Raw genomic sequence first — 13,695 nt, 5'->3', positions numbered from 1 at the left:
CACAGAATCATCAGGGTTGGAAGGGACCACCAAAGATCATCCAGTCCAACCCCCCTGCCAAAGCAGGGTCACCTACATCAAGTGGCACAGGATGGCATCCAGGTGGGTTTTGAATCTCTCCGGAGAAGGAGACTCCACAGCCTCTCTGGGCAGCCTGTGCCGGTGCTCGGCCACCCTCAAAGTACAGAAGTTCTTCAGGTGGAACTTCCCATGTTTCAGTTTGTGCCCGTTGCCCCTTAACCTGTCGCTGGGCACCACTGAAAAGAGCCTGGCCCCAACCTCTTGACACCTGCCCTTAAGGTGTTTATAAGCATTGATGAGATCCCCTCTCAGCCTTCTCTTCTCCACGCTGAACAGGCCCAGTGCCCTCAGCCTTTCCTCATCAGGGAGATGCTCCGGTCCCCTCAGCATCTTCATTACTCTCTTGGTTAGACACAAGCCCAGAAAACCCAGGGCTCAGCAGCTTCTGCAGAGACTCGATCTGGTCAGCACCGCAGAGGTTAAAGCGATATGCAGGATGGGTGAGGAAAAGCAGAGAACTACAGTAGGTCAGACAGCTCTCCGGCTTTTTACAAATTAATTTTTATCAACATTTTTCCATCTGTCTGCACAAGCCTGGCCCTTTTAAAAAGCCACCAAAAACCTCAACTGATGATAAAAGGAAATATATTATGCAAAGATTTTTGAATTACATACTACATACGGAAGTTCATTTCCATTACACTGAATGAAGCCAGACAGTTAAATCTCCACCCAATCACATCTAAAGCAATCGAGAGGAGACATGGAAAGAGAGCACAGATGCCCCTCACCACCTTCCCATGTCTTCCTTGGACACAACTGATGAACACTTCCCATGCAGGAGATTAGACTTCAGTATTTGCCCAGCAAGGCAACAGCTGAGAGTGGAGTGCGCACACAGAAAATACAACCTGGAGCATATCTGTTCCAAGGAAATCCCTCAAATTCAGCAGAGGAACTTGAAAACATACAGTGAAGGAGGGAACTGAGTAGCTAACCCACACACTTCTAGAGAAAGCCTCACGTCATTAAATTTAGTAACACGAAACATCAGTAAAGTGCATGGTGAGGAGATGCAGGGCTAGCTCTGTTACATCTCAAAGAGCTGTTTGTCAATACAAAAATCTGCAGTAAATGAGTGTTCCCACACACGCTCAGTGGAGACAAATTTCAGACCTAACTTTAGTAGTTTAGCGACTCAACAGAAAAGCAGAACTGAAAAAGTAAAGGAGAAAGGTCAGATGTAGCGAGTGCTTGCTGAGCTTGATTTATTCAAAGGAAACACATTTAAATCTAGCTAAAAACCAAACAAGTCATGCCAGCACATCACCAACTCCCTCCTTCCCAAAACATGGGGACTACGTGATGAAAAAGCTCTGGAAAAGACTGTCGGTGTACCTTCAACACTGCCATACAAAGGCCAATTGCAATTCTCAGGTGTTTAAGCACCAGTGAGCACTTGTGCTTGTTGTTTAAACAACACTCCTGCCCACCGTGGCAATGGGATGCTGCAGTGCCGAATACTGGGATTCCTGTTTTAAAGATGAGGTTGAAAAGGCTGATTGATGCAGTAGAAATTTTTTGATGTTAGGAACAAAATGCAAAGTAAGGGAATTGAGCAAGCTTTACTACAAGTGTACAGTGTGTTTTAGCTACACGCACTAGTATTTCCTTTGTGTTTTTCTCTGTTGATGAAAGGGCTTCCACGCATAGGAAGAAAGGTCTTCTAAGGATCAACCGCTAGAAATCAACTCAAATACCTTCCTCATACCAAGACTCCCTAGAAACAAAAGTCCATTGTGTTATCCTGGACTTAGGTCTGTGCCAGAGAGTAAATCAAACTAGAATATCTCCCAGTGCTTCTGGTCTTAGTATTCATGGCATGTACACAGAGATCGATGGTGAACCAACAGAACAGCTGGAAGGCTCCCCGAAATACAGTGAGTAACCGTAGACTTCTCCACAGACTCATCACGGCGAGAAAGCACTATCTGAGCAAGTAGGATATTGGCGACAAGGACAGACGTGGGGATGTTTTACTGTTTAGCTTCCATGGTGAGTGGGGAGCAACTTGGTGAGAAATAGAAGGTGAGCAGAGCAGCAAGGATGATTCTGCTACTGCAACATGGAAACAACCGTCGGTCATCATAGGGATGGAAAAGAGGGGAGGTTTTCAGACTCCCCTCCATCCCCTGCCCAGCCTGTGGATTTTTTCCAGAAAAGAGATTGATGTCTGGGAAGACAACAAGAAAATTTTATTGATGTTATATGGGCAGAGAAATCCTGAGAATAACCCATGTCACCTACAGCAAATATATACGGCAGGATGGCACAGAGAGAAACCAAGAGCAGCACAGAGGACTGTGACTGGCAACAAGGAACTCATATTGGAGGTGCGACTGAAACCAAAGCAAGACAGTAAGTCCACCCAAAAGCAGCAGCATAGCAGAAGTCAAAGAGGTTTGAAGTCTATACCATAAAAATTGCATATTGTCTTTTAAACTCACTCCAGGTGACAGAGTTCTTTTCAAGGTCCTTAACAAAGATCTTTCTTTCTTCTCCCAAAGCCCCAGTCTCCATATACAGATATATAAATACACACACCCACACACATGCATTCATGAACAAATTGTGTCGTTATTTTGAAAATCTGACACCCAGCATTTAGCATGCAGTTGTTCCAAATGCTGCCATCAACGGTGTACTACTGCCCCTCAGATGAAGGGCTTGATTTACCAGCAAAATAGACAAAAGCTATTTTTGATGGAAGAGAAATGACACTGAAAGCACGATCTGCTCCCCAATGGAGTCCTGTGGCAGAAATACATCATCAGGTTTTCATTCATGTCTGAGCAATGGCATTCCCAATTACCCTTCCTTATACTGCACAGTACAGAAAACTGTATTTTTGTGAAAGATTACGCATGCATACTGAAACCCTGGAAGAAGAACAAGTGTTGTAGGAAAATTAATTTCATGCAACCTTCCTCCTTCCCCTAATTTTATTTGTGGGTACAATTTGTAAGTTATTGAATTTGTTCTACATACATAGCATTTTGCAAGGCAAATGAACCAAGGTTTTTTGCTCCTTCTCTTCAAGAAAGCAATTTTAATTAAATGTCTATTCCTGCAGATGGGATGATGTTAAGTGTCATAATAATTGATCTTGTAATCCCAGTTTCTGATTTACACAGATCTCAACAGAAGCAAAGGTTATTGATCTAAAATAGATCCAGTAAAGTATAGAAGATTAGTAAAGGATTAGGTTACATCTCTGTTTCCAAAATCTTATCCCAACATCACTCAAACAGCAGATGCCAAGTTTCAGCTGTGCAGTCTGTACACTAATTAATTTGGGAAGTCAGATCAAATCAACACATGCAATGCAAAGCTGGTTGGATTTCTTTACTTTGGTCACCTTTCATTTTCTATAAAACAATCTCAATTCACACCTACAGACTCAAATCAAACATGTTCCAGAGCTTGTAACAATTCTGGTACCTAAAAGATTAGGACAAAAATTAGCTATTAATTCTAGAACTGAATTGCTAACTAACAACAAACTAGATCTTGAATATAATTCTTGGTCTAGTTGTGTTTCGCGTTATTTTCTGCAGAGTACTGACTTAACTATTGTCAAGTAAAATCTGCGAATCTGCAATAGCAAAAGTGCTACCAAGAAACTAGGTGCTATAATGACCTTTAGTTTATGTTCACTTTCATACAGACCTTCAAATGCTAGCTACAAATACTCCTTTGACTCACAAGAGACATCGTTAACTCTACGTATCAGTAGTCACGCCATTCCTTTCAACAGAAATGTTCATAAGGCTTAAGCATATACATGTATCTGGGAATTACGATCACGGAGCTTGTGCACTGTGTTTATTTTGCTAGAAAGAAATATCCTATTGTTCTGCATTTCTAATGAGTCCTTTCTGCCCTTTTGCAATCATTTAGGTGACTTGGGTTGCCCCCAAACTCTTTCAAATAGTCTGTGATTCCCCTCCAAATCTTTCTCCAATGGACAGGTTACAGAAAAACCTATGAATACATTCCCTTCATATTCTTCCCCACAAGGACTCAAGCCATCACAGCCCCACCAAGAAATTAACTTATTCTCCTACTCATCCAAGTTTGATCAAAAACCCGGGATAACGGGAAGAACCTTCTGCTGTGCCCCAAGCAATGCTTCCCCAGCAGCCTCTAGCCACTACTGCCCTCCACCACACTTCCCAGCCCAGCCTAGCTCCAGTTCCTATTAGACTGTGACTTGAAATATTCCAGAAAAAGGAGGGGTGGAAGACTGTTTTTTGCCAGGTCGCTGTACCGAAGCTTCTCAGAAGGTGTTGCCAGCAGCACAACCAGCCCAGGGAGAGACGGGAACACAGCAGGCAGCAGTACGGGGCACTGGGAAGCTTCCCCAATCTGCCCTGCAAACTCATGGGATTTCAAGAGATCATGGCCTGATGTAATGAGCATTTTGCCCTGCACCAGCTTTGAGTGTTTTGTTTCTTTGATTTTTTTTTTTTTTTAAAAAGAAACATGGAAATGCTGTACTTACAAAAAATTACACAATTAGGCTACTTTCTTACCAAGTTTACATCTTGCTAAGCTCATCAATTTTTTTAAAAAAACCTTTCTTTTGGAAGGGTGATATACCAGTGACAAAACTCTTAAGCCTCATCTCACAGCAGAGCTGACAATCTACTTTCCTCATCACGTCCAATGACACTTCAGAGTGGCAGGATGTGAAATACTTATTTATCAAAAGCAGGAAAACCACGTTCAAATACTTATAAAATAACAGAAGAAAATGTTACCTCCAAGATGCAATTTCAAGTTTGAATTCTTATAGGTCAGTATTTCTTTAAGAGCTTTAGCGACTTTAAAAGGTCCTTTTAAAAATCCTTATGCTTAATGTATTTTTAGACAAATATTTTTGTGACTACGAGATGAGCAAGTTCCCCACTGCTTTAGACTGTTCCTATGGAAACAAACCCATTGGCAAACAGGAGTCCTGAACAACTCTGATACCGCTGTCTGTACCCTGCTGCTTTTAGGAGGAATAAATCACTGTTTAGAAATCTACAAGTCTGGAGGGCTGATTATGTAGGGCTCAAGGAATTGCAATCAACAGAGTCCAAAGAAAGCTCTCCAAATGACAAGTCTGAAGTGTATGAAATAGCTAGAGGCTTAGTTACTGAGCATACTTAAATCGCTTTGCATATGGAGAATGGACTCAGGAAATTAATTCTGAATTGATAAATGCATGTTACATCAAGACAGATGAGAATCTGCATATTTAATCTTTAGATTGCAATCACAGTTTTGGTCTGTATGTGTAGGTAGAGCCAATTAAAAAGAAGCAACTAAATGATTTGTTATGAAAGAGCAGAAGCAGCATACAGACATGCTCCATAGCACTCGGACTTACTACTACAACTACTAACTTCTGCGGGAAGCTTTCGGAGGCAGAGGAGGGAACAGACAACAGTTTGCATGTATTAGCTTGCATTTTCAGTGGCGAATCAAGTGAATGAGGTGTGGTAAAGACTGCTACAGAGGAAAATTTAGCACAGAAAGGAGAGGACCGTCATTCAAATCAAGCACGGTTTGAGTCTGCCCTTCTACAATCTGGCAGTTCCTCTCAAGATGCCAGATGAGAGCTAAAATCTACAGCACATGCTCGTCACAGAGAACATTTTCCTTTATCAGTCAGAGCTGCTCCAAGGGCAGAGAGCTCCATGATGGGGAGACGCCAGAGAGCACAAGGCGATTCTTCAGTGATGTGAGAGAGGGATGGAGGTACCCTGAGCTTCCACACGCCTTTTCTAAGTGTCTTCAAAAGGAATGGGAGAGGCAGCATGGCAGTGCTATAAAGGCCATTTCTTGGAAGAGACTCTCCAGGAGGTTATTAAGCGTCCACTGCTAAAAATAGTTTAGAATAGGAAAAATAGACATGTCAAGACAAAACCTGTCAGGAACAGGGGCAGTGAAGGAGCAGAGAACCAGGTGGGTTTTTGAGATCCAGTCCAATTCTAGTTGCTATGACCTTCCATTGTGAAACCAAGAGTTACCCTGATGTCTTGGTACAGTAGGCATCTAAATATATGGGATTTCTTTTGCAAGAGTAAATATGAGGTCAAAGCAGTTTATGGTCTCTACAAAACAGGAAAGCAATGAAGAATTTTAAAGTGTTTTAATCAATCCTGTGAAGGTTACTATTGCACAAGTAAAGTTTTGCCTTTCCTATAGGATAGATGACTTTTAACCTCAAGAGAAAGTTCTGCTGAAGTCCCCAGGCATCTCCTGTCAAATACTGACTCCTTACAAGTGAGGTTTTCTGGCAACTGAGTATGAGCTTCCTAATGTCACCTGTAGCATCACAGACCCTGGTGATGCATAATCTATATTTGAGAATACCTACTGCTTTTGCGGCCAGACCTTAATGAGTGCCTAAAAACCTCAGATAGATTATTTTTATATTGCTAACTAGTATGATTCATCCATTTCTAGCTCCAGGGAGAAAAACAGGAAGGAAACACTTTAGTAAGTCCTCGATTTTGTTTAACATTGGTAATGAGCGTCAAGCAAGCTGTGGGAAGCAGAAAAAACCCAACCTCATTCCAGTTGGAGTGGCATTTAATAAACCTAAGCGACTCTGGAAAAATAAAGATATACTCAGGAGGTGGGTGGCACATGGAAGGATTAATTTGTGTTAATTAGAAGTTGTGGAGGAGGAATATTTTGAAGGGGGGGAAGCAGTTTCAGAATTTCAGTGAACAATGTGATAAATACTAATTAGCCAATTATTTCTCCATAGTGGCAAGCAACTTTCAAAGTCATTTCTTCTTCTGCAACTGTCACACCTCCTGTTAAGTGGCTAAGATGCACCCCACACAAGCCTCAGACATAACTATTCTGGCAGGACCAGTTTGCCTCTCAGTAGTATCACTGCTTTTATCTTACATTTCATAAGGGCAAAGGAAGAGGGAATAGAGGCTTTTCCAGAGAATCAGGGTTATCTAAATTAGACATTTAAACAGAACACGTGTGAGAGGCTAGCTTGCAGAGTGAAAAGCTCAACATGCTTATGAGAAAGACTAGAAATAGAAACTCTTGTGAACATCCCAGCTGAAGATCAATTATGTCGTAACACTGTCTATATACAGGCTGTCATCCTTTTATTTGCCCTAAGCACAGAAGTCTCAAAACTTTATTAAATACTTTCAGAAAGCCCACGATTCAATGATTCTTGTTATGAAAAAAAAAACAAACTAAACCACAGACTAAGTGCTGATTATCAGGAGAGAGAAGAGAGGGAGGGAAAGACAGAGGTACACATGATCCAAAAGACTGATTAGTGTCATCTTATTAAGGCTGCTATGGTAACACCAAACATGAACTAACCTGGAGAGCCGTACTCATGTCTTGGTAACCTACAGATCTTGGGCATCACTTCCATTAGGGTCTTGACATACTGAAGAATCGTCCCTTGTAACTAAGAGAAAACAGATGTGCGTAAACATGTCAGTGTTATTGAACTAAGAAACTTTACAACAAATTGCATTCAAACTACACATTAATTTAACGAGCTCTAAAAATCTTGCATTTAATTCTGTCAGTCATCATGTTCAAAAAGGCAACTTTTTCAAATGAATAGTTGCACTTTCCTTCATATGGCATTAGCCACCTTTTGCTATAGGAAAGGTGGCACAACAGCTAAGGCCAGGAAGGTAAAAAAAGAGGAAATCATGATCTGCTCTTGCAGACTACATCTATTGTCTAACCAACATCTAGATTTTTGGTAAAAAAGTTGTATTTGAATGCTTTCAAAAGCAACAAGAGAAAAATCCTTAGCATTAGTTATGTCTGTAACAGCTCAAACTGGCTATTCTGGACATACCAGTTAAGACACAGTCCCAGCCTACAGTCAGTCTGCCTTCCTCCCAGTAGACACCTATCTCATACCTGTCTCCCTACAGCTGAGCATCTGCATCAGGCATCAGCAGGATACCTCTCCCCGGCCTTCTAACCTTCTTTATAAATGCCCAAGCGTTCAATGCTACCTTTAATGAATTGTGAAGATTTTCCACCTAAAGAAATAATTTTAAAAATCCTCGCAAAACAACAAACCAACACTAGACCCCAAACCATGAAAACTATCTATATTTTCCTCTTTCTCTGAAGATTAGACCACAGCACTGCTTCAAGCAGGTTCCAGCCTTTCTAGAACATCAAAACCACACTTAGAACATTGTGGGAATTACTGTAAACAAACTGCTGAATGTGTCAAGTGTCTGAAGTGAGATTATGAATGCTACAGCTATCTGCCAGTATAGTTGGATCATTTTGGTAGCATGCTCCTCACAGGCAACAGGGACAGGGAGGAAAAGACAATTTCTTTGGCTTAAATGTAACTGTAATGCATTATGACTGTATACATAGATACTAATAATACAGCGAACAGCCAGCCCCTCATCCTCCTCCTAGTTAGAGAAAAGACCCTTTCCGATACAAGACACCCAGGCTGTATGGATAACTTCTTCAACATCTGGTCTTCTAAATAGGCTTGATGCTATCCATTGCTAGATCAAATTGCTAGATCACACAGAGATTAAACCATCCTTGTTATTAAGGCATCATCTGTCAATGATGTCATTAATGAAAGTCCTGAAGTCAGGCAAGGCAGTAAGTACATTCCAGCTGTTCTCAAAAATATCGAGAAAGTGAATTTACAGTACAATCCTTAAGATGAAATCAACTAGTTTGAAACATTCTTACTTTTCCAGAGTTTACTCAGGACCTAACAACACAGGTCTGCATAAATAAGTTAATCTCCAATGAAGAACTCAAGGTTTTCAAAACACTGCTCAGGCTACCAAGGCACATCTATCGCTCTCAGAAGACACTGAGTACTCTCGAACACAGCTTATATTGAACTTCAATGGAAGTAACACTTTAATCAGTTTTATCTAAGATCTTACTTTCACTTTGTTTTTCTGGAGACATTTCCTATCAGAAACCATTTGGAATAGCAGAAAATGAAAGACAACTAGCATACCAGGCTCTTGACAACTTTCAGCAACTCCTCCATCACCACAGCAATACCCTGATACCCAAGAAGTCTACAGATGACTTTAAAGTGAGGAGGACCAACAAAATTCCTGTAGTTGCTGTAGATACTGGAATATGCCAGATTCAATGCCTAAAATGAGAGAACATACATGATTAATGACAATTTCAGTTGACTGCATCTTTATAATAATCTCATTTAAACAGCATCTTAAAGCATATTAAAGCAACAATTTAGTATCTCACTCTTTCTCCAGGAAGTTAAAATACAAAGTTTCCCTTTTGTCAGGCAGGAATTCCAACCAAAAATCTCTGTATTTGCAAGAAAAAATTGTAAACATGTAACATGTTTTGGTTTTTTTTCACCAGGTGTCTTCCACTTATTATCTATATAGCCATGAACATTTCCTCTTTTGTATTTTTCTATTTACACAGGTATAAAAGGATAAGAGTAGTCAACGCCAATGTTCAAATCCCTGAATCTAAAGCACAGCTCCTATTCCTATATCATCCATTTTATGTACAAAACATCTTGAAAGAAGTTACTTCAATTTTCAGCTCATAATAGGTGTTTTAAATCTCTGAGGACTCAACTAAAAAAAAAAAAAAGAGCCTTCTGCGGTTACTTCTCTGTGCAACCAATTAATAAGGATCTCTCTTTTTCAAACCCCTTAGCCGTACAAAAGATCAAAGCAAATCTAAGTCCAGGATGTAACCTCATGGAAATTCTTCCAGAGTTGTATAACAGGACCAGATGCTTTGCCGTATTAACAACTATTTCTTCAAAGTGAACACAACTGTACAGACTGACGCTGTGTAGGGATTTAGGAACTGTTTGCTGAAGCCATTGATCAAAGAGGAGTTAGCTAACTTAACATCCTCCATTTCTGTAAGAGGGTTGTTCTCCTGGTAACCTGAAATCTAATTTTAAAAGGGAATCTTCTCAACCTTTCTTGCAGAAGGTTCTGTTGTGTTTCCTTTTCTTTTCTGCAGTTTTCATTCTAATACACGCATGAAAGACAGTGTACTGTTAGACTTTCAACACCACACACATCAGCTGTAACAGAAAATTTTCCTTTACCAGTATCCAGGAAGAGCACTGGCCTTCCCCTCATTGCAGGTCCTGCCCCAATTGTCCATGCAAGTCAATAGCAGGTACCGTAAATACATGGCACTGCACAAAGGAACTACTAGGAACTCAAGCCATGAAACTCTACCAAGCTCTTGAAAGATTTTAAGTCTCACAAAGGAAAAGGACTTACAAATCATCTTTAGAAGAGATCAGGATAGAAGATGCACATTTTCATTTATGTTGTAAATCTCTATATAAACACCAGTTTCCAACACATTTTGAACCGTAGTCTTAGAAATCTAAAAATTTTATTCTAGATTGATATATAGCAAATGCAAATTTGGCAACAGGTTAACACTTCTTGGTCATCTTTCGTGGATGCCTTAGATGTACTTCACAAACCCTCACGGGTCAAAACTTCTTGCACTGTGAAAGAAATGCACGAAAGCACAGGCTCAGAAGAGACCATTTAGGTCATAAAAAGAGAGAACGAGAGATCCAAAACCAACTCTCTGAATTAGGCAATTCCTGACCTAAGTGAGAAACTTTGCATATGTTATTAAAACACTCCCACATAGAAAATTACATAAATTTTACCATGTTTCAACAACTACAGAAAGTTATAACCAGCAATTTATTTCTGCAATATGAAAATTCAAGAAGTTGCCAGTACTGAAATGTAGTTATGTTTCTTATGTGCCTGAACTTCTGTCTCCATCTGTGTGACAAAACTACACAGCAAGAGGGTCTGACCTGCCGAAGAGGGGGGGGCGCATTTTTTTTTGGTTTTTGTTTGGTTTTGTTTTGGTTTGGGTTTTTTTGTGGGGTTTTTTTTGTTGTTGTTTAATCTTAAGGATCCTGCCAAAGGTGGGGTTTGGGTTTTTTTGTTTTTCTTATCTTGAGGGTCCTAGTGGACAAGAAGCTGACCATGAGCCAGCAGTATGCCCTCGTGTCAAAGGCGACCAACAGCCAGCGGGGCTGCATTAAGCAGAGCTCTGCCAGCAGGTCGAGGGAGGTGATCTGTCCCCTCTGCTTAGCATGGGTGAGACAAACCTGGAGTACTGGGTCCAGTGGTGGGCTCCCCAGTACAAGACAGACACGTGGGAGAGTCCAGTAGCGGGCCTTGAAGATGATTAAGGGTCTGGAGCATCTTCCCTATGAGGAGAGGCTGAGAGCTGGGGCCATTCAGCCTTGAGAAGAGAAGGTTCAGGGGGATCACATCCACATGCATAAGTAACTGATGCGGGATGCAAAGATGATGGAGCCAACCCTGCTCGGCAGTGCCCAGTAACAGGACAAGGGGCAATGGGCACAAACAGAAAATCCTGTTTAAACATCAGATAAAACTTCACTACCATGAGAGTGGTCGAATAGAGAGACTGTGGAGTCTCTGTCCTTGGAGATGTTTGAGACCCAACCAGGCGCGTCCCTGAGCAACCCCCCGCAGGTCACCCTGCTCTGGAGGGTCCTCCAGCCTCAGCCATCTGTCAGTCCGGGAAACTCTGTTCTAAGGACCACAGGCTTATGTTGATTTTGTGGAGGAGGGCTGTTTCCAAATGATCAGCCATCTTTTCTGTGAATGCAAACTAAAATAGACACTTGGCTAATTATTAGCGTCCTAATACATGACACAGTTCTGCTATTGGATGGGAGCTGGCTAAAGGGCTAAACTCCAAATATACCCCATCGGGATGACAGCCTAAAGCTGCATCCCTGTACTACAATGTGTGTCTTTGCATAGCTCTCTGCATACAGAAAAAGGGTCTGGGGCATCAACAGGGGATAGAACTGGTAAAACCTTAAGAAAATACGTGCATATGAATGTTCCAATACACTAAGCATTTAGATAATTGTCCCTAAAAGGTGAGATTTTGTCTTTTGGTTCTGATGTTTCCAATTGGGTAGGTCTCCACAATAAACGGTCCAAATGATCTATTTTGGCTATAGAGCAAGGAGAATTTTACTTCAGTATGTTAAAGCATTTTACTGCCATGAGGTTAAGGGGAGGGAACTCCTCTGCACACAGCAGAAATTTGTCACAGAAAAGCAAGCCCCAAATCCACAATTTCAGTATTTAAAAACTCACCAATACATAACAATAAGAAGCCAGTCAATCTAAAAACACATCTTTCTTTAATGTAACCCTCATGGGGAAGTACCTAAAATGGTCTACCTGTAAACGTGGGATTAGCGAAGCTTTATAAACTGTGACAAAGGATTTAGAAAACAGCATCATACGCCTCTGCTGTTTCCCCCCTCCATGATGCACAAAAGCATAAAATGCTTAGGGGAGAACAAAGGGGGGCAGGGGGTGGAAAGGGAGGGAAGGAAAGAGGGTGTTCATTATTTTTTAATCTATGCTTGCTCCCTCCCCTACTTAAATAAAAAAAACTATTAAAAAAAATTAAAAAGGCAGAGTTGCTGGTTGCTGATGTCATCAAAGTGCTAACATTAATCACTCACAGCATCACCGGCACACGCACAAGAGCATATAACAGGGATGTTCAGGCAGTACACTGTCCAAGGGGAAGCAAGCGAGACAGGGGGGGAAAGACATCACTTTTTCTCCTGTATGTTCTTTGAAAAGCAAGGCAACAGCATCTTTAGACAAGATGTGCTCTTGCATGAATTTAAGTGGAAGAGACAAAGAAACCATGCCATCAGCAGCATCGGAGAAAAAAAACTGAAAGCACCCAGCAATGAGAATTCGGTCCAGGGAATCTGAGGGGAAGAAAAAGCAAACTGGCAAGCAGAGATCAGGCAGGAAATACCTCATGTGAAAAGGGATACGGAAAACTTAGTGTTTGTATCATTTTCACAGCAGCCTCACCATATGAAAATTCTGCTCTGAAATTTCCATCAGGAAGTGACGGTAAGTACTGACTTCATAATCTATAAAACATCAAATGGGTTTTCCAAACATTTACATGTCAGTAATTATGTGTCTTCTAATAGCTGATGCTTTGTAACAATAGAAATGTATTATTGTTATTTAATTAAAATCAAAACATTCTGCTTACAAAATGCTGTGAGGATGAAACTATTGTTTCTAGACTGTGTTAGGAAATGTTCCATAAAAAATTAATCATAATTTTAAGTAATTGGGATCTACCAGCTAAAGCAAAGACAACTGAGCAAGTGAAAGCTCCGATCTCACTAATGTGCCTGATTTTAATATCTGCAGAGGTTGGGTAGATGCCAAAATGTGCCTATCTAATAAGTTTATTTGATAGAAAACTCAGTTTCTTTATATTGTTGCTATGTCAAAAAGGGTGCACTTACCACATGATTAAAACAGCAGCATCTACCCAAATCAGTCATATCTAAGGTTTTACATTGTAATGAAAATAAACATGCATCTTTTTCTTCCCACTTCCCAATAAGTATAATCAAAAAGCCTCGAGCAACAATTTTCATACATAAACAGTCACAGAATTCTTACTATTAATGTAACTATCAAAATCCCACTAAAATAATATGTATCTTGCCAGCCTCCTATCAAGTATAAAATACGATAAAAGTAC

General features: G+C 40.6%; 1 protein-coding gene across 1 annotated transcript in view; it reads right to left on the bottom strand.

The window, feature by feature from the left end:
- The window catches only part of LOC104156815 (cytoplasmic FMR1-interacting protein 1-like), a 42,995-nt gene that overhangs the window by 7,530 nt on the left and 21,770 nt on the right, over positions 1-13,695 (bottom strand). The window contains 2 exon segments of the mRNA XM_009696438.1: positions 7,435-7,525; positions 9,089-9,232. Of these exon segments, the coding sequence (XP_009694740.1) occupies positions 7,435-7,525; positions 9,089-9,232 (235 nt within the window).

Source organism: Cariama cristata, unplaced genomic scaffold, assembly GCF_000690535.1.
Source record: "Cariama cristata isolate BGI_N322 unplaced genomic scaffold, ASM69053v1 scaffold9483, whole genome shotgun sequence".
NCBI classification, from domain to species: Eukaryota; Metazoa; Chordata; class Aves; order Cariamiformes; family Cariamidae; genus Cariama; species Cariama cristata.
Note: the sequence above shows the minus strand (reverse complement) of the source record. Positions and strands in the feature narration are given on the sequence as shown.